Source organism: Frieseomelitta varia, unplaced genomic scaffold, assembly GCF_011392965.1.
Source record: "Frieseomelitta varia isolate USP_RPSP 00005682 unplaced genomic scaffold, Fvar_1.2 scaffold_418, whole genome shotgun sequence".
NCBI lineage: Eukaryota > Metazoa > Arthropoda > Insecta > Hymenoptera > Apidae > Frieseomelitta > Frieseomelitta varia.
Window position 1 is genome coordinate 1,053,189 of NW_025110166.1, and position 27,433 is coordinate 1,080,621.

A 27,433-nucleotide genomic window follows, 5' to 3' on the forward strand; every position below is an offset into this window, starting at 1 on the left:
CTGAAATCAAATTCGCGACGTATTTAATAGGTAATATCCCGAGTAAAAAAAAAAAAAAAAAAAAAAAAAGAGATTAACGTTATTTACACGTGAGATTGTTTTGCGCGCGGTCTGAGGTAAACGAGAGGTTCTGCTGGATTGTCGTCACGTGATGCGAAGCGTTTGAAAGCTTTCTTCTTGTTTCTTTTTTCTTTTTTTAATCAATTTAATCAAGACGCAACGAGATGCGTGTCGAGTTCACAGAGTGAGTGAATCGAAATTCTCGACGCGTGACAACGATAATTGACTCTCGCCTCTTCGTTTATATATATATATATATTTCTATATATTTTCTTTGCTTTATCTCTTACACTCTCGTTTCGACTTTCTTAACGTTCCCCGACAGAGACCGTCAACATACCCGACACACCAACACGCCATTCGTCGGAAATACGTCATTTGGTCAAAGTTACTGGTCATCGCTTATAATAATAAAACAGGTAGTCGATTGTCGCGTCGTTTCTCGAACATCTTCACAATTTCAACGAGGACGCGAAAACGACGTAACGCTTTCGGAAGGCTCACCCGGTGCTCCGTGCCGTTGAACTTTTTGTAAGAAAGGAAAGCTTCGCGAAGATTCTTTAATACTTTATGCGGGACTCTGTTGTTGTCTGAAATTTTACGAGATAATAACTTTCTGACGGACGAGCAACGAGGCACAATTTTGTAGAAAAGCACTTGCGATATTTAAATTTAATGTACAATGTAAGATCAATGTACGTTGTACTTGCATTTTCTGAAAATGATTCATACTTGGTGTAACCAAAAATTTCGCTCGTGCCACCAGAGAATTATTCGAACATGCGTTTCTTCAGTCGTCGTAACATAACACGATGATTATAAAAGTATTGAATTTTCTCTTTTATCAAATGTAACAACGTTCATCGTCCCGAGATCAATATTCAGATCAAAAGTTCCCGGTCGAGAGCAATTCCCGGTGGAGGATGATGCTGAATCGAAAGTTCGAATACTGAGAAAGAAATTTCATGCGGCACTCCGACCTGTCTCTTTGATCTGAACACATCGATTTGCAGGAGGCACGAATGAAATTCGTCGCGGGGAGGGGGGGTGACGCGATTCAGCACCGGATTCGCCTTTATCCGTGTCGCTAGTCGTGCAGGTTCTTGCTGAGCAGCAAGTTGTTGTGCGGCCCGGACAGATGCCTGATCAATTCTTGTAGACTATCGAAACTTAACGAACAGAAGCAACAAGTAAAAGTATTGTCGGGGGCGGCTATCACGCCTCGGTGTACCGAGCAAAGGTGCTTCAACAGGTGAGCCTTCTGCTTGAACATAGCCACGCAAAGTCTACACGCGAACGGCTTTTCACCGGTATGCACTCTCAAATGCGTCTTCAAGTTCCACGACATGCCGAACTGTTTGCCACAGTAGCTGCACCGATACTCGCGAACGGGGGTAGACTTTGGCGGGTCGTCCGTTGGCGGTGGTGGAGGCGCCCTGGCTGGTGGCAGAGCCCAGGAGCCCCAAGGTGGCTCCAAGCCCGCCGCCGATGCTGGATCTGCGCTTGGTGGCCTGTGTGACGCTCCTGGCGGTGTCACTGATCTGTCCTGCTAAATAAATATCGAAAATAAACACCACGTTACTATTTTGTATCACACGGGGAAAAATTTTGCCTCCAATTGTCAGATTTTCTTTTGTTCAAACATTCAATCATTTCGTATTGGCGTTGTTACTAGGTAGGCTACTGAATAAATATACTATTCGTAATATTTTTTTCTTTTTTTTTTTGTAGCATCGAAATTTTAATTAACCCTTAGACTACCTAGTGGATGAAATATTTTGCCATTATTATGTCTACTGGCTTCATATTGCGTTTTTCCTTCAACCGAGTCTAATAAAAAATTCATGGGACAATTCACAGCTGTCGTGCAGACGTCGCAAAATTTTTTATTTCATTTCAATTTAAAAATATTTTATATCTTGAAATTAATTTCCAATAAAAGAAATTTTTTCTTTTGGCTGCAATTTAATTTTCTTTTTTTATATTCTTACATAACTATAATTACTATATATATATATATATATATATATATATATACTATATATATATATATAAAAATATTAATATATATATAAAATATATTTATAGTATATATATACTATTAATATATATTTTATATATTATATATAAATATATATTAATAGTATATATATATAATAAATATATATCATATATATTAATATATTAAACTATATATACATTAATATTTTAAAGTATATATATATTAATATATTGAACTATATATATATTAATATTTTATACTATATATATTAATATAATAATATATTAAACTATAATATATATTAATATACTAAACTATAAATATATATAGTTTAATATATTAATATATTAATATNACTATAAATATATATAATTTAATATATTAATATATTAATATTTTATATATTAATATATATATTATAAATATATATTATATATATTAATATATTAAACTATATATATTAATATTTTATATATTACTAATATATATATATATACTATAAATATATATTATATATATTAATATATTAAAATATTTTTAAATTGAAATGAAATAAAAATTTTGTAATATATATATATATATATATATATATATATATGTAAAAAGAAAATTATATGTACCAGGTACGGAGGTGCCGAAACGCTGAGAGGATGTGGCGCTTGCAACCTCCTCGGCGTCTCGAATCCAGGATTAAACGGTACAAAGGCTGGATTCTGTGCGGGTGCATTGTGAAAGCCTGGCCTTCGTTTCCGATGAGGCGTCACGATGTACGCCTCCGCAGGTGGGATAGGTATTTCCTCGGGTTTTCGTTTACCCGGTTCTAAGCCTAACGCGAGTCGAGCCGCTAATTGCCTCCTTCTCTCTTCCGCTTCTTCTAGAGATTCTCGCCTCTCCAATAACTGCTTCTCTGGCCTAAATCAACCATGCAGCGTATAAAACTCTTGGAACGATGCGATAAATTTTCTACGAGAATTATCGAATTATCTATGTTACATTCTGGACGTTACAATTGAGTTGACAGTGCAGACATGAGTCTCTGCAGTCTCTTGAAAGAAAGTTGTTTGTTGAAGTGTAGAAATCAATGCATGTAAAACACAAGTGTGGTAAAAATAAAATAGTACAGTGCGGAAGAAGCACTTTTATGCGTTTGAAACTTATGGAAGAAGAATTTATATCGCAAATGTTATCTGAAAATGTGAATGTTGAATGTAACATAGACTCTCGAGGTCATCGTTCAGTTTGATAACGTTGACGAATTATTTTGAAGCCTTTGTACCTAGGTACGATATCGTGCGAACTTTCGCTAGTAGTGGAAGTCCCAGAATTTAAACTTAAGTTGACGGGATCGGAGCTATCCCTCCGTCGAGGCGGTTCTATACTGCTTTCTCTATTCTCCGTGAGAAGTGCTTCACCCTCGACGCCTTCCACGTCTACTTCTGGTTCCTCTTCGCATCCCTCGGTCTTTATTAGTACCGAGCAACAGTCCGCCGGATTATTCGACTGCCTGTAACGTCAAACAATAATATAATGATAATTTATTTCTGTCAAGTTAACTAATATGACTAATTCATTTATATTATTTAGCCTGACATATAATTATAATTGTATATAGATTGCATATAATTTTTGTATATAATAGATTATATATAATTATAATTTTTGTATATAATAGATTGTATAAAATTATAATTTTTGTACATAATAAATTGTACAGAATTATAATTTTTGTATATAGATTGTATATAATTATAATTTTTGTATATAAATTGTATATAATTATAATTTTTGTACATAATAGATTGTACATAATTATAATTTTTGTACATAACAGATTGTATATAATTATAATTTTTGTATATAGATTGTATATAATCATAATTTTTGTATATGAATTGTATATAATTATAATTTTTGTATATAGATTGTATATAATCATAATTTTTGTATATAAATTGTATATAATTATAATTTTTGTATATAGATTGTATATAATCATAATTTTTGTATATGAATTGTATATAATTATAATTTTTGTATATAGATTGTATATAATCATAATTTTTGTATATAAATTGTATATAATTATAATTTTTGTATATAGATTGTATATAATCATAATTTTTGTATATGAATTGTATATAATTATAATTTTTGTATATAATAGAGTGTATATAATTATAATTTTTGTACATAATAGATTGTATATAATTATAATTTTTGTACATAATAAATTGTATATAATTATAATTTTTGTACACGATAGATTGTATATAATTATAATTTTGTAGGTTGTATATAATTATAATTTTTGAATTATTATAAATAAATCTTTGTTATCAGTAATAATCTTGAACTAGCGTTTACAGCCTTGAACTTATGAATTCCTCTGTATCTTTCGTTTGATTACATATTCAATGTATAATGTGTACTGCAAAGAGAGTCATACGAGACCGAATAACAAATGATAAATAATGAATAAATAAACGAATACTGCTAATTAATAATGAATATTTATTGAATAGTTTTTATGGAAAAGATTGTTTTTGGGACTCATGATGATTAGATATTTTTTTTACTTCTCTCGATGAGCATCCAAGTATCGATCCTTTTTTCTGTTAATATCTTATATAAATATAGTTCCCGGTTATTAAATTGAAATCACTCTCAACTTTTAACATTTTACATGGTTTTGATAAAATTGTAAGGATTTAACCCCCCTTTGGAGCCTTTTCAAAAACTGAAACTTTCTGTTTTCAATTATAAGACACCATGAATATCTAATCTTTTGTATTAAAATTTGTAAAATTTGTAAAAATTATCACGAACATTAGAAGTTCATCTCTAGAGAGTTAACAATGAATTTTATTAATTATTAAGATACTCACATACGTACGTTGTTTGCCAACTTTAGCAAATTTAACGTAGAAAATAGAACTTCGTCTACAAAAAATAGTATTTCACATAAATTTATAAATGTTCGTAGAATAACAATATAAAAAGGCGAGCCAGTCTCGGATCAACCGTCCAATATAGTCTCGCTTACGAGTTGCAATACAAATTATTATAGTGTCAGTGTTAGTGGAAACAAACGCTAATTTCGTACCTTCAACTCAAAAGAATACCTGAATGAATACAACCAACATCAACCTGCGGGAACCTCTGAGTACAGGAGTTCCCAATTTTCTAACCAAACGGAAACAAACAACTCCACCAAATCATACTCCCACGCAGCACAACTCGATGCACCACCTACAAAAGACCAAGCTATCATCATTGACGCAATAGATGACACAAGCATCCAAGACTATGCTCTTGCAACAGGGAAACTAATCGGACCCAAATCAAATAAGGTACATCTCCAACATCTCAAACAATCGAATTTGCGCATATCTCGACAAAAAAGAAACTGTGCTACACCTAACAAATCTGCATAAAACAATAACGGTCAACAACAATATGCTAAGCCTAAGACCAATGTTAACTCCGGCCCAAAGAATAATTCTATCAAACGTCGTCCCGGTCATACGCAACTCAGAATTTGAAAAAATTTTCAAAAGAAACAACGTCAAGCTATGCTCCAGAATAACAACCCTGAAAGCAGGAATGATTGACCCGGAATACACCTACATTCTCAGCTTCAGAAGACAGGCATACATTGATCCCGACGACATTGGAAAAATCCCATCCACCTTCCTAATAACTTTTGAAGATACATCTTATCTATATATTTTCGCCTTCATCGACAGCCTTCTCTGTAAACAAGAAGGTCACTTAGCGAAAGATTACCCAAAATTCGAACATAACCGATACGACAATCTCAAATACAAATACAACGATTCCCAGACCAACTCAATCCTCCAAACTGCCGGCAAAGAAGATTGACAATCCTAATTGACAATCCTAATCAAAAACAAATTACCTTCAAAGCAACCACCAATCCTTCTTAGTTCCAAAAGACCACTGTCACAATCATCAGCTGACGACAAGCCGGACTCAGTTGAGTTAAACGACACAGTCTTCATGCCTCCACCGATCAATCCACATAAAAAAAAAAAAAAATCACAATAACCAAACCGAAACCACTTCCTCCCCAATCTGCAGTTTTCGAGCCAAACTAGAGGAAAATGTTAGCCCCAGCAAAAGAAACAATAAATAAAAAGAATCCTTCACACTCCAACTAAACTACTCCCAGATCAAGAGCCTCCTCCAAGACACCTTTGGATCAGCACACCCATTGGAAATCGCAAAGAACTACATCGACACTTGTAAAAACTCTTGAAGAAATCTACCCCCGTCTAAAAGAAAGAAGCATAAAAAACAGAATACATCGACTCTGCAAAAAGCTCACGAAACCGACTGAGACATCTGAATTCATGTCACTTAGCTGCTCATCTGAATCCGACATCGAAATTCCATAAGAGCCATAATCGCAGCATAATCCAAATCCATAACGGGATCGACGCAAACATAATCCTGACTTCTTAGAATGACATACAAAAAGTATTAAAATATCTCAAAAACACAAACTATTACACACATATCTAATGGCACTGTCGATGCGACGTTAAAGAAAAATAGAAGAAGAAGAAGAAGAAAAAGGCGAGTATAATAAAGAAGTGCACTAATAAAATAGAAAACGATGTTCCTATTTTTGTCATCGTTTCTTAAAATTCAGTGAGCATTTACGGGATTAATAGCTTGTGCTTTTTCTTTTTGTCTTTATTACAACACACTTGTTACACACTACTTTATCATGTTTGCTTTTTTTTGCAATATTTTGTTTCTCAATACAAGAATACAAAGATCTAAATGAAGTTTTCATGATTGATATTCCAGCGTCAATATATGTATAACTGGTACAACTGACAAACACTATAATTTCATTATTATTCGTACAATAAATGCTCGATAACAGTAACTAATAAAATATAATATACATACAGTAATACATAAATTATTAATATGTACATATATAATGTTTTAATAGTCGTAATTAAATTTCACGCAAACTTCTCAATTTTCCTAAAAATATATAAAACTTTGAAAATTCCGAGTGATGCCAATTCAATGATTAAAGTCTGTATATTACGCGTATTCAACTGGAAACCTGAGAATAAATGTCAAAAGTGGTAGATAAAAACGTAAACGATTGACATTATGCGAATCAGCCTCGCTCTTTAGCAGAGAAAAGATCAAAGACGAAAGCAGAAATTAATCTTAGTATGTCTCTATCTTAGAAATTATTATATCTATTTCGTTGATCGTATTGACATTTCACGAACACTTATTGGGTTAGACCATCTGAAGTAAAATTAATGTGTAAAATTAATGATAATCTTTGGCATTTTTCTCCTTGTTGCAAGAATGCAATTGAAACACAATTTAAAATAAAGTCTATGTCATGTAAGCCTTAATGAATATCGTGTATATAATATTTTCTTTTCTTTCTTTTTATGAAATAACATACGTAAGTGAACATAAATTTAAATATTTAAAACTCTTTTTGCTGCAGACATTTCCATAAAAATAAAGAATTTTTTTCATGAAAAATAAGACACTTTTTTATAATTTTCACAAAATTCTACATACTTTCTTAATAAGACACTTTCTTATAATTTTCACAAAATTCTACATACTTTCTTTATAAGACACTTTTTTATAATTTTTACAAAATTCTACATACTTTCTTAATAAGACACTTTTTTATAATTTTCACAAAATTCTACATACTTTCTTTATAAAACACTTTTTTATAATTTTTACAAAATTCTACATACCTTCTTAATAAGACACTTTTTTATAATTTTCACAAAATTCTAATACCTTCTTAATAAGACACTTTTTTATAATTTTCACAAAATTCTACATACTTTCTTAATAAATGTTATGTATATAGAAACTAAAAATTTTTGTTTTATATCTTCAGCTTACTATCACAAAAAGAATTGTTCAAAATAATTCTATATTAAAACAATTTAGTTTAACTCATTTCATTAAAAAAACATACATAAAATATATATATATATATTTTTTCTAGAGTTTCATTGTATTAGTCTTATGTATGTTTTTTTAATGAAATGAGTTAAACTAAATTGTTTTAATGTAGAATTATTTTGAACAATTCTTTATATATATATTTCTTCTATAAGAAAAAAAAAAGGTATGGAAAAATTTTATTAATGAACTGTGAATTTTCATTTATAGGATATTGTAAATTGCGCAGAATGTACAATTTGCACAATATGAGAAGACAAAGTTGCGTGGATGTACAAAAGCAGATTCTACATAAAATAAAAATAAGTTGTAAAGGAAGAATAAAGTTTCCTCCACTTAAGGATTCATTTTTAAGAAAAGATCAAGTTCTAGAATCTGTTCGAGACGCGATCAAGTTTTTAATTCAACAAACAGATCACTGTAGATTGTTTTTATTCATATTGAACATTTTCAATAATAATGAACGATTTCAGATAATTCAAAATCACAAATGTACAAAATAAAAGAAAGCGTTTACTCTTTACCAACTACGTGAAACAATTTTCATTGCGGTGTTTCTGTCCCTTTAATTACATCCTCATAAGTTTTTAATACACAAATTTAGACAAAAATCCACGGTCTAGTTACTTAAAATAGCCTAACTCTTTAACCTAACATGTATCTACAAACCTGCCATCGTACTGTGACTCGTAGCTAGAACTTTCCTGGCCCTCGGAGGGCTGAGGGGTGGGTATCCTTTCGGGGTCGGAGTTGCTAGAAGTCTGTGGTTGATTCGGCTCGAACAGCTCCGACTTGATTTGAAGAAGCTCGAACAGTTCCCTTAGCGGCGTGAGTTCCGTCGACTGTGAAAAATACAGAAACGATCGTTCTTGAACACCTTTTATATTTCAATCGTCGAACAACGATCAACCGCCGTTGGTAATTGTTGCGCAACAAGATATAACAGTCTTACTGGAATGAGAGCTTCTCCGTTGTAGAGGAATTCCAGCAGATGAGTGAGCTGGGTCTTTCGGACTCCGGACAAGTGGACCACGTGGTCCAGCGCCGGGTTACGAAGGAGACTAGCCAAAAGGGGACTAGCTGCGGCCAAAACTACCCGATGGGCCTTGACGACCGATCCGTCGTCGCAGGCTAACGTCACGTCCACGTGACGGTCCCCGGTGTACCAGGCTCCGACCTCCGCGGCCAAGGTCGCTGGATGCTTCCCATAATGGAGCGTCAGGAGACCGTCAGTATACATCGTCTGCAAAAAGTTAATTAATTATTTATATGATTCGTTTGTTGCATTGCCGCGCTCACACGTGTCTAACGAGCGTATCTGTTGCATAACGAGTTCTCCTCTACGTAATAACGAGCATTGGAAAATTCTGTGAAAAAAAGCGAAGAAGGAATTCAATATAGATGCTATAAAACAAGTAATTTAAAACAAGTAACGGTGTAAGTTCACTTATTATTGTTTTAATTGTTGTATCACGCATGTGTCTAATTGCACGATAGCGTTTGATCGTCGCTTTCGTAACGAGTACTGGAAAACTCGGATGAGAAATGTCGCAAAGAAGAAATGCAGTCGATGTCGTAAAGTCAGCAATTTTTTTATTGTAATAATTTAGTTTTTACTTGTTATTATTTCAATATTACTGTAATAATTTAATCTACTTGTTTTGAATTATTTGATACCTTGTTTCATTATACGTAATGTTTGTAATTGTATGATAATGCGTTTGATTATCTCTTTTGTAACGAGTATCGGGGACTTTAATAAAAAAAAAAAAAAAAAGATCGCGACGACGAAATTTAGATGTTAGAGAGTAAATAATTTTATTATAATAATTTAATAATTATTTATTGTTGTTTAAATTACTTTATTGCATTATATTGTTTACACTATTATGTGTGTTGTTCAACTATCATTTTAATAACAAATATCTATTGAAAAATTCGATAAAAGAAATTGCGCAGAAGGTATGAAACATTTATGCGCTTGAAATTATTAAATTGAAGGTACGAAATAAATAATTTAATTGTACTTTAATCGTTACTCATTTAGATTATTCCTCACTATATTGCATTATAATGTTTGCTTGTGATTAATTGCATGACGCGTTCAATTATCTCTTTTGTATATAATAAGTATTAAAACATTCAATGAAAAAGATCATAAGAACATGTGGAAGATTTATGCAACTGATACTTAGTGCAAAATAAATAATTTAATTAATAATAGTAATTTAATTAGTATGATACAAAGTAAATAATGAAATTTTCAATAAATTAATAAATTTAATCTGCAAATAATATCGTAGAGTATAATATCGTATAGATAACTATAGCAATTTCTGTTAGATTACCAAGATTTAGTGATTAATTGTATAAATAAATTATAAGTTTAATTTACTAATATTATAATTCAATGTTTAATTTATACTTTAATATCACTGTATAAGTTTAATTTTTTTTACTAAAACTCAATTAAATTAAAAATCTTAAAACAAACTAATTTAACTTTATATTGTTATAATTCTCAATGATATTTATAAATTGATAATATTGTATAATTAATATGTTTAATATATTTTGAGAAAGTGTGCAATTTTTAGATAAATTTTAGAACAATTTTAATTACTCATTATTCATAAATTAATAGATAACATTAATGAATTGACAAATTATAAACATTTATATTTTAATAAATTTCATTATATTTTATAATAAATATACTGTTTTAATAAATATAATATTTTAATAATTAATAGAATAATAATATTTAATAAGATAATAAAATCATTCGTAATTTATAAAATTTCATTTGTTTTTCATCTGTTACTTTATTTTAGTTATTTAAATTTGTAAAATTTCATTCACAAAATACTTTCCTTTTGCAAATATTTTTTATAATATAATATGATGATATTTATACAGTATATAATTATATGGTATAATAGTAATACTTTTTATAGTAAAAATTGGTCAAGAATCATTCTAAATTATAAACTGAAACTATCAAAAATTAAAACTGTTAGAAACAACGGGAAAAAATTTTCAAATTATCGAGTTACAGTGGTGAACAAAAAAAAGTTTAAAATTATATATGTAGAAAAATCAATAACTCTTATACTAGATATTTTCTCATCAATATTAATAACAATTATCTATTTACAATTCTTAGTAAATATAATTCCAATTTATAAAATTATGGATCATCTTACCTCATAAATAACCTTTCGTTTTATTTGTTATTGTACAATGTCACATCAGAATAAAATAAACATCCATTTTGTTAAACTATCATTTGCTATAAAAAAAAAGTTAAGAAGCGCAACAAATACGTTTTGTATATTTAATTTATAGTGTTTAAATCTTTTACTTTATGTAATTTCTAAATTCTATTAAAATCTATCGAATTTTTAATAATATTAAATTTTAAGTAATATCCCTCTTAAACTTTCTTGATTAATTGACGACTTTGGTGAACAATAAATTTTCTCTTCTTGTATTCAATAATTTCCCTAGTCTTTATATTTCTTTACATTGAACAATAAATCAATACATCAGTACATGTTCATTTTATTTTGACATGTACACAATTAGCTATTTATTCTTAAAACATCCAATTTATCGTACGCGAAGTGTAAGCGCAATGATGCTTGGTATCACGTGTCAACGACGATGGTAGCGAGAAGAACGCAAGTAGGCATCGTTTCCGTGAAAATTCTTTCGTAACGACGAAACAAGCGAAATATGTGCGACGTCCTTAACCCAATAATGCGGTCTCGTCGCTTCGCGTCATGAAAAGACAGCTTCGTTACACTAATTTCATCTTTCCGTGCCCCGCCCCTGTTAGAAACCCGACGGAAGACGGGTGACGTGTTCCAAGATTATGTTTCTCACGTTTCTCTGACATTCGCTCAGCTTTCTGCTAAGGACTGAGAATTGCGTCTAATGATAGCTCGCCTATGCGTAATTCAGTTCAGCAGAGCTATTTATTCGATTTCACGTGGATAAGTTTTCGACGAAAATGATTTCAACCTGTCATTAGCATTTGTAACTATGCTTTGCAGCAGCAAAATCGAAAATGAAATTTCGACGAATGTTAGATATATATCTGCAGATATGCTGACCCTTTGAACGCTTGAAGTTACCAAAAGAACTTAAAATGAAAGGCAGAATAACAAATTAATAACTGAGTCATCTTCAAGTATATATATTTTAATACTTGTATTTATTCAGTGTATATTCTTTGTGTTTTAATAAGTAGACCAATTACTTTATTGTTAATTATAAAAAATTATTATAGATTAAACATTCAAAGAATTAAATAGAATACGCTATCGAGTATGAATATTTGAATTGTTCTAAATTAATGCAAATACATCAACTAGAATTCAAATGAATTTAATTGCAAGGTACACGGTCAATAGAAAAATTAATGTCAATGAGTATAATTGAAGATTAATTTTGCAGTGACATTTCTAATTAAATGATTTTAAGTATGTTTGTCCAGTATTGAAATATTAGAAAGACAGAAATATATATTTTTAATTTTTAATTATATATATTTTAAATATATATTTTTAATTTTTAGTTATATATTTTAAATATATATTTTTAATTTTTAGTTATATATTTTAAATATATATTTTTAATTTTTAGTTATATATTTTAAATATATATTTTTAATTTTTAGTTATATATTTTAAATATATATTTTTAATTTTTAGTTATATATTTTAAATATATATTTTTAATTTTTAGTTATATATTTTAAATATATATTTTTAATTTTTAGTTATATATTTTAAATATATATTTTTAATATATATTTTAATCAAAATTTTCATATAAGTTTTATGAAATGTTAGTTATTTGTTAGGAATAAATATAGAACTTGAATGTTCGAAAATTTTCAGTATTGCATTATACATTGATACCTTCAGTTGCGGATTTTTGTGCATTTATGAAACATTGAAAGATACAAACGTGCAAAGATAGAATGCATGTTATATACAAAAATATATAAAATAAACGATATAGACTAATATAGAAAAATGTACGTAAAGTATTTAAAGTAGAATATTTATTCTAACAGACAAAATAATTTTCATTAATTTTCCATTTCTTGAATATGAATTACCTTCATAAAAATTTGAAAATGCGTGAAAATCCGCTATTTATTAACTCTGCTGTCCTTCTCAAGTTTATACGCGATTTGAATGGATATTATATTTGAATAGATATTAAAATATACATAGTATTTAAACATTTATAGTTTCTAATATTCAATATATTATTAATATTGTATATACTCAATATATATTATAATTTATATAATATTATAATTTTGATTGTAAATTATAATATAATTTTATTAATTATAAATTATATTATTGTATAATTGTAAATTATATTATAATTTACAATCTTGTACATATCACGCTTTTTGTAAATAAATTATTGCAAAAAAGAGAAAAACAACTGAAAAGGAGGACAACAGAATTAATAACAAACCATGAGAGAGAATTAATAACAAATTATATTAAAAAGTGGTTTTCGTCGACTCAACTTCCGACACTTATTTCCCATACCAAGAGCTATCCATACTGAGTAACAATTTAACAACCACGAATGCGAATTTTCATGCATTTATGAGACATCAGAGATTACAAAAATGTGTACCATACACATAATACTATATAAACTATATAAAACATATCTAAAATAAAATAAAATTCGAGTATATAACTAAATAATAAAAACTAATTAATATATAATATATAACTAAACGTACATAACGTAAAATATATAACTAAAAATTAAAAATATATATATTTAAAATATATAATTAAAAATTAAAAATTGCCCCAGTTACGTTTCTAAAAATTTCGAAAAGAAAAAGTTCTCGTATAAAAAATCCATGATCTATTAATAACAATTCAATAACATTCGTCACGTGGAATACCTGAACTTTCGAATTTTCTCCGCAAAACGGCGGCGAATTAATACTAACGAGCTCAAGGTAATTGTTGAATTTACTTCGTATTCGGTCGTTAAGTCGAAAGGAAAGAACGAAACGATGAAATGTTATCTTTCTGGGAAGAGAAAACAACTTTTCGCGCGGTCGCTGATGTAATTGCTCGCGATGTAACTGTACATCGATAAACATAATAGAATTGCACCTCGTATGCAATAACGTAATTAAGCAGTTGCGATCCCGCTGATTAATGATCTCTCGCGTCTCGTTGGGGGAGGAGGTGGATCATCCTGTAGATCTTCGCTGATTCTTCGAGAAACTTCCTATTAAAAGAGCTACACCAGTCGAAGTAACTCGCAATGAAATGTTACCGTGACTGCGAGCAACTGCGATTTAATTCGCGGCAGAACAGAAATAAATTGTTGTACTGTTGGACGTAAGAAGGACTCTAGCGACAAAAATCAGAAAATTGGAGAACACTAAGAATGAAATTAAATTTTGTACGATGCTTCGTTTTCAAGGACATCGAGCTGGAAAATTTGTCAAACAAATGTTAATTAAAAGTAACTTTTAACGAAACATTTTCTTCAAAATGAAGCTGCAGATGAAGAATTTTTATTTATTTCTCTATAGGATAATCTCTTAATGTTGTTGATTATTCGTTCTTGGAAAATTTTATTCTTTTCTTTTGTACCAGAATGTTCGAAAACATCCTATATAATGGATCGCGTACATTTGTCGATAACTTTTGTGAACTTATCAGCATTATACGGAATATTTTAGAAACTTTATTAACAATTAAACTGTTAACAATTATCATAATTGTTTTGTTAAAATTTTAGTTTACTACGAGTAATTTTAGTTTACTACATATTGTGCACAAGTATAAATTGTTGTAATACAAAATATAATTCAAATGAATCTCTTTGATTTAATTTCAAGATATACAGTTAATAAATATTAATAAAAAGAATAGGCAATATTTTAACACATTAGGCTGACGACTCTGCAGAGTGAGTTCAAATATGTCTGTTTATTATTATTGAGATGTTGGATCGACTGAAATATACGTTTCTAACTATATTGAAAATGTTTGAGATTTAATGAAGTATTAACTATTTATTACAGATTTAATGAAGTATTAACATATTTATTATAGTTATAATTATTTATTATAGATTCAATATTCAATTTATTACAGATTCAATTACGAAATATAAATGCTTCGCGTATTTTAAATTTTCCAGAGCATTTCAATCTCAATTATAGCAAAATACGTAACGTTTGTCAGTCGCAATTATAAAAACATAACAAAAAATGTTAATTTTTTAATGGAATGTTGATGTTCAATTATTTACACGCGGTGGCATATTTCAACACATCAGAAATCACAAAAGTATCAATAAATATTCAGTGGCAAAATATCTTTCACAATTGTTTCACGCTTAAAATAGCATCATGTTAACTTTCTGTTGAAGCATTAGAGTTGTATGTATGCCATTGTATGTACCAATTCTTAAGAGGTGAGACGATATGTAACATTCGAATCCAACGTTTGCTTCTTTTCATTATACATGTCAACGTTTTGATCTGCCTAATTTTGTTTTTAGAAGATGCCTGAATTCAATTACATTGCATTTTTGGGAAGCAAAGTGACGCAATTTGAAAAAGTGTATTTTTCAAGAAACGGAAAAATTTTAAATTGTATATCATTTTTGTTAATTAAAGAAACAATACAATTCAAAGTAATACACTTCTCACTTTATCAATATACATTTGTTACAATGATAGTCAAAACAAAATTCGTAATAAGAGGTATTTATAAAATATAGCCCACACGAATCAAAACATAATATTCTTTTATCGGCCAAATTATGAATATTAATTAATAAAATTATTAATGACTTTATATATATGACGTTATATATATTATATTATATTTTTTATATTGTATATTATATTTATTTATTTGTATGTTATATATATTATTTATTTTTTATATTGTACATTATATTTATTTATTTGTATGTTATATATATATTATTTATTTTTATATTATATATATTATTTATTTTTTATATTGTATATTATATTTATTTATTTTTATGTTATATATATTATTTATTTTTATATTATATACATTATTTATTTTTTATATTGTATATTATATTTATTTATTTGTATGTTATATATATTATTTATTTTTTATATTGTATATTATATTTATTTGTTTGTATGTTATATATATATTATTTATTTTTATATTATATATTATATATATTATTTATATATATTATACTTTTTGGCGAATTCGGCAAAAAATCGAGCCGTTTGATTCATTATTCTCTTCTCTAGTCATATAAATTTATGGATACCCGATGGAAAAAGCACAATTTAAAGCACGCTCGGGTAATTATCATTCGTTTATTCTATTTTTTCATTAAATATTATATTGATTTTCTATTCTTATCATCTGGTTTGTACACTTAACTAAACTGAAGTTTAAAATATTTTATATTTATTCACTTAGTAAAACATTAAATATTTTAGTATTAATATTCGGGCGTTAAATATTTAAACTGCCACGATTTCGTAAGAAATAATCGTATAACAATAATAATGTTGAGCTCGTTTTAACATTTGGAGCCTTTACTTTCAAGATAAATCGTACATTAGGATAGGAAAATGAAGACTCTTCTCGAAAATCTATAAATTATCATGTAAAAGCACTGAAAAAATGTTTTCCTTTTACGTTTATTTCAAGTATATATATATTCGTAACAAATTGCTGGTATTTACTGCATGATACTAACTTTTTATGCAAGTATTTTAGTTACTTTTATAAACGTAACGAAGGAAGCAATAGTCAAATGGAAATTTAAATCTCGCTTGTAAAAAATTATAACGAATATATATTTTATATATCTTGACTTTTGTACGTAACACGTATTTTTACCTCTTCGAACTTCGCATAAATGCATAAAAATCCTCTGTCTATTTATAACGAATCGTGTGTCGTTTTCTAATAGCATGCAACGATGATCTAATCCTAATAGCACGATGGTCCACGACGGCCGTTCTTTTCCGTGTCGTATGTTTAAATAAAAGTATGCTGCGGCGAGAATCGAACAATTCGTTCGTTCGTTCGTTCGTTCGTTCTCAAAGAGAGCTACGGGAGAGAAAAATTTTCTTATACTCTCGGCGAGCAGGACTATTCCGTAATGTCAAACGTGTCTCGGGCACGAAATAAGTTTCATGCTTAACATTTACGAACACTAGCGAAACTTGTGTTTCTTTTTTTTTCTCTTCTAGAGATGATGTTCAATTGAATGTTACTTCGAGAGTTATATTCTATTGTTAATCTGAGCGAATTGATTGAATTCAAGCATTGTACCTCGAGGCGTTGCTGAGTAAATTTTCTTCTTTATAAAAATGAGAGGCAAATTAGACGCAATTAAGGTTTTAATATTTAGGTTTTAATATGCTAGTGAAACTCGTTTTTTTCTCTTCAGAGAAAATTTTTCTTTCTATTGTCAATTTAACAAGTATATCGAGAATATTTTTCAAAGAATTAATTTTATTGTCTATACACTGTTACTGATAGGAAAATGTCAAATGAATTCTGAGTTAATTTAATCAACTTACTAATTTCGTTAATTTCACTAGCTCGATAGTTTACTTAATTTAATTGCAACTTCGTAATAATTTCGTAATAATTAATTAATTCAATTTAATTCGTTTAAAAATTTATTCAACTTCAACTCAGTTATCTCAACACTCGTTACTTCGAGCTGAAGTGTAAAACTCATTGTTCATTTCTCAAATTGAAAAATATTCTATTTCAAGTATTAATCTCTAGTTTAACTGCTTTCTCTGCATTATGCTCTTTTGTTTCGCTGTGACAAATATATTAATGCTGAATATCAACTATATGGATATAATAACTCAGCACTAGTGTACAACATCATAAAAAAAAACATTATGATACATATTTGATTCATATTCCTTTCATTTACATAAAAAATTATACTAGAAACTTTTTGCCGATTCTTACGATAAAAATACAATGGACACAGAAATGCATCGTTAAAAGTTTTTTCTGGATAAAATGATCGTAATGCCAATTATAAATTAAACTTAAAGGACAAATTACATAGTTGTGCAAAAAGTAAATGCCATCTTCCTGTGATACGGACATGTTACAGAAGCTTGTCAAGCGGATACTCATCGACACGACCTTCGATGAGTGATCTGGTCGAATTGGAAAGGGACGACCTTGGATTAGAGTCACGAAGAGGGCGTGAATTCCATCAATCCAAGAGATCACGAATCACGAATGCGACGCTGCTTTCTTCATTTCTTTCTTCCTCGATATATCTCAAGGGTGTGCCTCATATTTCATTCGAATAAATCATTAACAGTTGCAAGCATTCTAAATTCGATCTCGTTATGAATTTTAGTGGCTATAAGCAACGTTACGTTAAAAAATATATTAAAATATAATTATAAAAATATAATTATAAAAATTATACTATCTTAATTAGATTATAATATAATTGATTAATTAATATTAATTTATAACTAAAAATATATTAAAATATAATTTATAATTAAAAAATATATTAAAATATAATTATAAATGTTACTATCTTTATTATATTATTTTTTATATAATTTAATTATATTAGATTATAATATAATTATATTATATTATAATATTAAATTATAATATAATTATATTATATTATAATATAATTAATTAATTAATATTAATTTATAATTAAAAATATATTAAAGTATAATTTATAATTAAAAAATATATTAAAATATAATTATAAAAATTACTATCTTAATTATATTATTTTTTATATAATTTAATTTTATTAGATTATAATATAATTATATTATATTAAATTGAACATTGTACTATATTATATTACATTAGAAATAATGACTATAACATGGTATTACATATTTGTTTAATGTTTTTAGACATACATTTCTGAACGAGTACAAAAATTCAAAATATTAAATTCATTTTCAAATACGAAATCATTATCTACAGAAAAAGGTATACGTGCATGTGATAAATTTGTTTTTACTATTTTAGAAAAAAATATGTATGATGGTGGTAGTCGTCATTTGTGTGAATGTATCAACAATGCTATCTTTCGAAAAAACGACAATATTAATGTAATGTGATTATAAATTAATAAAATTGATACTATTAGCAAAATTCGATCTCTTTGCAAATTTTCTTTGAAAAATAATGATTTCGGCGTTTATGATGCTACTTTTTACCAATAGCGATATTGATATAATGTGATTATAAAATCTCATTTCAAATCACAATTTCTATCAAAGGCTACCAAATTCTATTGAGAATTTACAGAATCTGATTTTTGCTATGTTTAAAAAAACACCTAGTAACTATGAATTCGTAAAAAATAAGAAAGAAAACTACTGAATATATAAATAAACAAACAAACATACATGTCTAAATCTACTATAACGTTATAGAATGATTTTAGTTTATAAGTCTATTATAGAATCATCAATCACTACCTCTAAAGATCACATGACACCAACATTGATCATTATCAAAGTTATATTATTAAAACATAGCAGAAGAAATTAAAATCTTATAAATATAAAATTTATATTGATATTACAATTTCACTTTCTGATTTTCCAATCTATTGAAATGATTTATTATTATTCTTTATATAGCTTGTTCATGAGTGAAATATCGTTAGTTATCATCAGTATATTTTAAAATAAAATGCAATGTTCAACTGAAGCGATGCAGGAAGATCATATTTAAAAGTCTACATATTTCACAGAATAGAAAAACAATTTGAAGAATTTTCATGATCATAACGACTTAGAATCCTCGTTCAAGGTTTCGATTCTTTCTGCACAATATGTATATCTAAAAAAACATTTGTCTCTTGGAGAAAAGCAAACGATTACAGCTAGACTATCAATCTTTAGGCATTTGTGAAACATTTAAAAATAATATGCAAAAACATAATATGTAAAAATACATAAAATATCGACAGAAGAGTATTCTTCATATTTAATACTTAACAGCAGAAAAAAAGTTTCCATTTTATTAACTGTGTTAATAAAGATATGATATTGCATATAGATCCGCTAGTTATAACTAATTTCTAACTTTAACTATTGCTTACAATAATACAAACTGCTTTCCAAAAAGTAACGTATAAAGTTATAGAATGATTTTAGTTCATAATCTTCCACGGCTTTTCAATATCGTCTCTATCCAATAGTTTAACTAATAAATTGTATTACATAATATGTATTTATCTATATATACATATATAATAATATAAATAATGTACACATATGTACACACATATATATATGGCACAACATATATTATTATATTATTATATAATGTTACAATATAATATAATAAACAGATACACATGTATACGCACATTACAATATAAAACAAATGTACATAATGCAATGCAATTTATGCACCGCTATCTATCTGCTCCAAAAATCAACTGACGCACACGTAACTGAAAAGAATCGAAAGGCAAGCCGAGGAGAGTCCGAGAAAAGGTAGCAGAAGAAAAAAAAAAAAAAAAAAAAAAAAAAAAAAGGAAAAGAAGAACGGTCCTTGAACAAGAAACATGGCACGACGGCTGGCGGCATTATGGTGCATTACTCGATCGCATGCGTAATGTCTGGCGAAGCGGTTACTAAGAAAATCGCTGAATAAGGAAATGATTGCTGGTGCGTCTGCGTTGTTGTTGCTGCTGCTAGCAAGCACCGCCTGAAGTTCAGGGTCAATCGCTGGCCGACCGGCTGCGTTACGTCCACGCTTATGCTTACGCTTCGTCTTTCTTCCTCTATTTGGGCCTTGAAGACTCGCCGGGCGGGGTCTCGTGCCACTCGTGAGAAGTGGGGGCAAGGCCCCGTGCCGCTAGACGCAGAAACTCTGGCCCACTTGTCCGGTGGTGGGGGGTTGGCGCGACCCGACTTTGTCAGTTTTACTAGCTAGGATGGTATACAGGCACTTTGTAGGTGCTGCGCTCTCTTCGACAAGCGGTGGCCAACCAGTAACCAGTCGCGTTCCGCGGCATCGTGTCGGTAAACCACCGTCGTCTTCTACTTTGTCGCGCGTTGATAAATTCGGCAACTAGCGGCGCGATGCATTCTCGGCGGCAAATCTGAATTCTCGCGATTGCGAAATCGGGACAAGCCGAACTTGAAATTCGTTCCGAGATATTCGCTGTTTTAAGATACCGTCTATAAATAGTATCTGGTGGAACACTATCATTTTAACGTCAAATTTTATTTTTCTACTGTCGATCAGAATATTTGTGCTGCGTATTTTTTTATGAAAATTCATATTTCTTGTGAATGCAGTTACAGCAGAGATTTAGTGCTGTTTGGATATTTTGTATATTTTTGTATTCTGTGGACTATTGGATTCTCAACACTCGTATAAATACTAAAGTCTAGCGATAAAAAATTACAGTTTAAATCAAGTGGTCAAATATGACAGGCATTTACACATGATAGCGTATGGATTTCGTGAAATTTCGCTCTTCGTTTTATTTGAAAGAGCGTGGAACTTCAAAGTTCGCGAAATTGATAAGAAAAGTATGTTTTATCTGCAGCAATATCAGTGTTGCAGATTTTTACACGTCGCATGCGTTGTGACCTCGTGGAGAATTAATCTGTACATCTTTCTAAAAGCAACCGTGTCATTGTCAAATACAATGCGTACGAATGTTTTCTACAGGTGCGATTTGTTACAATAATCGTACATTTTACGTATTCTGTGAAACATCAATTACATTACATTTATATTTTTTAATTATATTACATTTATATAGTATTTTTAAACTATTTATATTATATTATATACAATATTTCACTGTGAAGTGTATATCTGTTTACATTTCGAGTATATTTCAATATGTATCTAGAGTATAGAACACTTAAAAAGAAATAAATTTAAAAATTTAAAATTAAATCAATTAATTAATTTAAATTTAAAAATAAATAAATAAATAAATTTTAACAAGCATTTTATTTTGTATTTTGTATTATAAAACAGGCATAATGGCGAATGAAATAATAGATTCATAATAAAATAACTAGAAAAGCATTCAAATGTCAGTAGATATTCTGATACTTGTAACTAAATTTCAAATATTTATGTATTTTCATATTTTTCGAAATGTGACTGAAAATGGAAGTTAAATAAAAATGTATTTTCTAATAAATATTATAATGTATTTTCTAAATAAATATTATAACATCAAATCAATATTTTAATAAATCGTTTCGTTTTTCCAGTTTTGAAATGGATGTAATACCTACTTGTTTTAAAATTTCAAAGCAAGGATGTAAACATCCACTATTTAATACCAGATATTAGATATCTATAATAATATTTATTGGATAATAATAAGCAGATACTAAATAAATAGACATTTCGGATATTTTATATATTTCTACGCATTACGTTATATGCATTTTCATCTTCCCAATTTCCTAACTTCATAAAAATTCGCCGCTACCATTTCATTTTCATACAAATTCATACATCAAATAAAAACTCCCGCAGGAAATCGTTTCACGTACCCCAACATTGCAAAAGCAATATACCTCACGTAGGTTTTCCATTTCGTGTCCCGTGTCTAATTTCATGCAGATGCACAAAGATCCGCAGACTGCGTACAATCGATTATACGCAATAAATGCATTTCATACTCTCTAGATGACATTCACCATGGTTCACGTGAAAGGTTAATTCGTGGGTAAAAGCGAAACATCGGCGAGGCTTCCGCAAATTCTGCAGAATTCTCGTGCCCCCGCCGATGGAAAATTGCGAGATATACACGCGTATACAAAATAACGTGTGTGTTCAACTTCTCGTTACTTGTTTCGCGAAACACGCGCGGCTCGTCGTCGTGACACGGTCCGAAAGGCACTGGCATTCTGTAGGAAAGGGGAGAGACGACGCGATGGGAACTGGTGCAATAATTTCGCGAGGTTCGAAGATAAGAGAGACAAGAGGAGAAAGTTTGCTGGAATTCGTAAATTTCGTTGCGCGAAACTCTTCGTGAACGTCGCCCGCCTCGCTTATCGCCACGGCATACTAATACGCTCGTGCGCGCGCGCGCGCGCGCGTTCACTTACACTTTCGGCTGCTCGCATGTTCACACACACGTGGCGCACACGTTTGACGCAACGATGCGCAGTGCCATACACACGCGAGCATTATAATCTTCTATCCGGATGGCGGACGTTACGATCTACCATTGAATCGAACAATGGCGAAACTGGGTTACGCAAATGTCGAGGCTGGAAATTAAAGCGCGAGACAGCGCGAGTAGGGGGGTTGGGGGAGGCTTGGCACCAGCATCGGGCCCAGTGAAAAAAAAAAAAAGATTCAGCACTCGTATGAAAAACCGAGGCCTTCGATCGAGGTGAAAACACGCCAGTCGATGTTTAATTAATTTAATTACCATCTATTTGACGTTCATTTGCACGAGCTTGCAATACTTTCCAGGTGATTTGACGTTATTCGATTTTAGTCAATGAGTTGCGAAGGGGAAGCCCCCAAGGATCTTTCGATTTTACTTCAATCTAATTGGGTATCGAAGAAACTAAGATGTTTGTAACATTCTGACGAATTATTTCTTTTCTAGTCAGGGAGATGTTTCTGTATCTTAATTTTGCGAAATATTCGTATATTATTGTAATGCAGTGGCTCAATGCAGGAAGAACTTTTACATAATATGTAATGTACATTGTGTGAAATATTATAATGGGAAACGATTGTTGAAATAATATCGCGAAAGTCTGAAAGCAAACTAAAAATGTACATAGAAGTTACAGAATGTTTAATAAAAAATTGACGTACAACGTGAGCATAACAAGTATCAAAGACAGATACTATGTGTGAATATATCGAGGCTCGTTGATGCAATGGATCATAAATATTTAAATACATTTATCATCTCTATAAAATATATATTTGTTTGAAATAGCTTGCAATTTCTATGTACGTGCAGGTAGATTTGACCAAAATCTCACAATCAGTATAATATTAATCATTCAAGTAGTAATTTAACATAGTATTATAAATAAAAATTATGGAATCTAAGTAGAGGATATATCTAATGTTGAAGACGAGGTTTTTCGTAGCTATAATATTAAAAAAAAAAATTTATTGAGATACAAATTGATTGAAAAGAATAAGAAATGAATTAATTATATTAACACAACGTTGATACTTGATGATTTCAAGAAATGTTAAAATATTTTACATTCAGTCTTATATAAAATTGAATATTTTCGTGAGCCATTAAATGCACGAGTTATTTAAAATGGTATACATAAATCAGAAAAATTCACATTTATGATGATGAGACATCAAGTATAAAATTACTAACAAAAAATATTGTTTCTTATTTGCGTGAATCATTGTGAAGTATCTTACACTATTAACAAAATGGATAATAAATTAATGAATACTATACTATTAATAAAATAAATCAGTCAAATAGAATGAAGCTTAAACTTTCAGAAATGTTGAACCAAATAGGCAAATATCGACTTGCACCACTTTTGTGTCAAAATATTATGCATTTAGGCGCAAAACAATGGCAACACGTGTAGTTTCGATCGAACAAGCGTCGTTGTACGCGATTGATTGATACGATCTGCTGTCAAATGATGACAATTTACGTGAAACGCGAGGAATCAATTCAAATAGGTACGTTATATTTCAGGCACATGATAGTCTCAATCCTAAATTCTCGGTGAAAATGTTTTATCTGATAGAATGCATGATGAACGTGTAATATACGCCTGCTATATGTAGATTTGCAATTTATTTTGCATGAAATTTTCTATTTTTTTCGTCAAAAGAAGATTAAAGTCACAAGAAGATAGTTTAAAAATATCGGAAAAATATCTTTTCTTTATGATAGTTCGCGAGTTTGAAGTCTTCTTAGTGTTACGAGATAATTATTTGTACAAAATCTAATACTGTTCGTGAGTTATTTTTCCATTTAAAAATAACATAACAACGTTTGTATCTCTCATTATCTCTTACCTAATAATAGTATCATGCAAGATAAACGTTTTAAATATAAAAGTAGTTAAACATAAGGCAAATATAAAAATATAATAAAATTGGACAATAACTATAATATTATCAAATATGAATTGATACTAAGAAACACGACGAATAATACGAACAATACGAGCTGTTTCAATAATAGCTTATTTTTGAAAATAATATCATTTCATAATAACGATGTTCTATATTTCCCTGCTCGATACTCTTAGGACACTTTATTTTCATTCAGCATTTATCTAAATAATAAATAATAAATTATTTAATATTTGTTTAAATAATAAATTATTAAATTCTTCAATTACGTGTGTATTTTATACATTAATATTCTACAGATTTCTTTCGCACAAGATATCATTTAATTTCTTTCAGGTTCGGAAGAAATATAGTACAATATCATTTGAACATAGAAATATAGTAGAATATCATTTGTAACGAGCATTAGAAATATAGTAGAATATCATTTGTAACGAGCTAGTCAAAGAACAAACAGTTTATTTAATCGAGGTTCACCGATTCTTCTCTCTATTAGTGATTTTTCGTTCATACAATAGAAATCCAAGTTCAGATAACTTAAGTTCAGATAGCTCTGGTCAGCAAGAGTTCGTTTAATCGAGCATTGGCCAAAATGTAACTCGCGTAAATGGAGTTCATACAGTTTCACTTTAATTATTTAAACTATTAAAAAAAACCAACAAGAAAATTGTCCAAGCAAGTGCTCGCTGACCCGAGATAAGTTGTCAAATTTTCACGCTTTAACAACGCGAACGATCGAATCCGTTGGACGACGAAATTCCGTATGTCGTATGCCATGTGAATGTCTCAAAAAATAATGAAGCTGTTTGGTATTTGTCGTAAAGAGAACAGATCGTGACAATTCGGATTAAGGCGAGGCGGCTCGAGCAAGCCAGGCGCGGATTGAGCAACGCGCGGAGAACTCGTTACGAGACCTGTAATGGGGTCCAGGCGTTTCCGCTCCATTTTTTGTGGGCCCAATTACGTTTCGCCAGCCTCAATAGGCCATGTTTCGCGGTCTCATCGGGCCTCTCTCATGTACGTACACACACATACGAAAAATATTCGTTTGGAACACCATAGAACTTTGCGGGGAGATTATACGAGCCGGCGTTACCACAAAATATCACGAACAAGAGAGAAGAAATTCCATCGATCATGTCACGGCCTTTGATGGCTTTCTGACAAGAACACGATCATCCGTTTAAAAAGTTGTCGGACTGACGGAGGAAAAGAATATGAGAATTGACAAAAACAAACGTTTTCTATATCGTGAGGAATGATAATTTAGTGTAAAAAAAGTAATGATAAAAAGGGATGAGAGAAAAATATAAAAAGGAAGGAAGAAATTATATTTAAAACAATTAAATATATAGAAAAGTATAAATAAATAGAAGTAAATTAATACCGCTGTTTGAAAGTCCAATTTTAATAATGAAAACTTGAAGAAAGAAATTATATAAAAAAGCGACTAGAAAATAAAAGAACATAATTGACAGAAAAAAATTATTTAAAACTTGAAATGTAAAAGAAGTTATTTATCGCGGAAGTAAAAATTATTTTTGTTCACAATTGACATCGTCATTTACAAAACCTTATCTTTATATAAGAAAAAAAAAACATGAAAGAGAGGATTATTCAAAAGAAGGAATTGCTCACAATAATTAAAAAATACAAGTATACATTGTAGAATATATAAGTAAACGAAGAAGTTATTTTTGCAAGCACCGAACATTATCTTTGCTTCAACGTTTTTGTATTTTCGCAGTTAGTATCGTTGTTCAGACAGACACGTATAATCCGAGCTCTACAACTTGATAGTTTACTGGATCAGAATACAATTGGATAAACTTTCGGGATACAATGATCGTTGAAATCTGCAAGCAATTCCGAGTGGAAATATCCATGCCACTTGTTCATTGTAGCTCGTTCCTCGTCGAGCAGGCAAACGTATTTCGCCGAACATGTGCTCACGTGTTTCAGAAATGAAAACGCGTAATTTTAACCGAGGGCAGGGTTATGACACCCCGTGAAACCTGTGACTCACACCTTTCCCCGATTTCGAATCACTATTTTCCAACTGGTCTCTCACGCTCTCCCTCTTGCGCATCGCTCCGTCGACTGTGACGTACTCTCTCCGTTACTTCTTCTCTCTTCCTCCTTCTCATTTTCTCCGGTTTTTTTCTCACTTGCCCGCTTGCTTTTCAACCGGTCTTACGAAAATCATCCGACTGCTGTTTAAACATTACAAGAAAAA

General features: G+C 29.8%; 1 protein-coding gene across 4 annotated transcripts in view; it reads right to left on the reverse strand.

The window, feature by feature from the left end:
• Positions 1-170: 170 nt before the first annotated feature.
• The window catches only part of LOC122531806 (transcription factor Ken-like), a 45,159-nt gene continuing 17,896 nt past the window's right edge, over positions 171-27,433 (reverse strand). Inside the window, exons 1-6 of one of the 4 annotated variants that reach the window (XM_043660015.1) lie at positions 23,214-23,688; positions 9,009-9,299; positions 8,726-8,898; positions 3,339-3,566; positions 2,683-2,974; positions 171-1,606 (exon numbers count right to left, since the gene is read on the reverse strand). In XM_043660015.1, the coding sequence (XP_043515950.1) occupies positions 1,148-1,606; positions 2,683-2,974; positions 3,339-3,566; positions 8,726-8,898; positions 9,009-9,299; positions 23,214-23,231 (1,461 nt within the window). In that variant the 5' untranslated portion in view covers positions 23,232-23,688 and the 3' untranslated portion in view covers positions 171-1,147. Of the gene's footprint in view, positions 1,610-2,682; positions 2,975-3,338; positions 3,567-8,725; positions 8,899-9,008; positions 9,300-18,220; positions 18,284-23,213; positions 23,689-27,433 lie in introns of those variants that run through there. The other 3 variants (XM_043660014.1, XM_043660017.1, XM_043660016.1) reach the window with 3 other exon arrangements.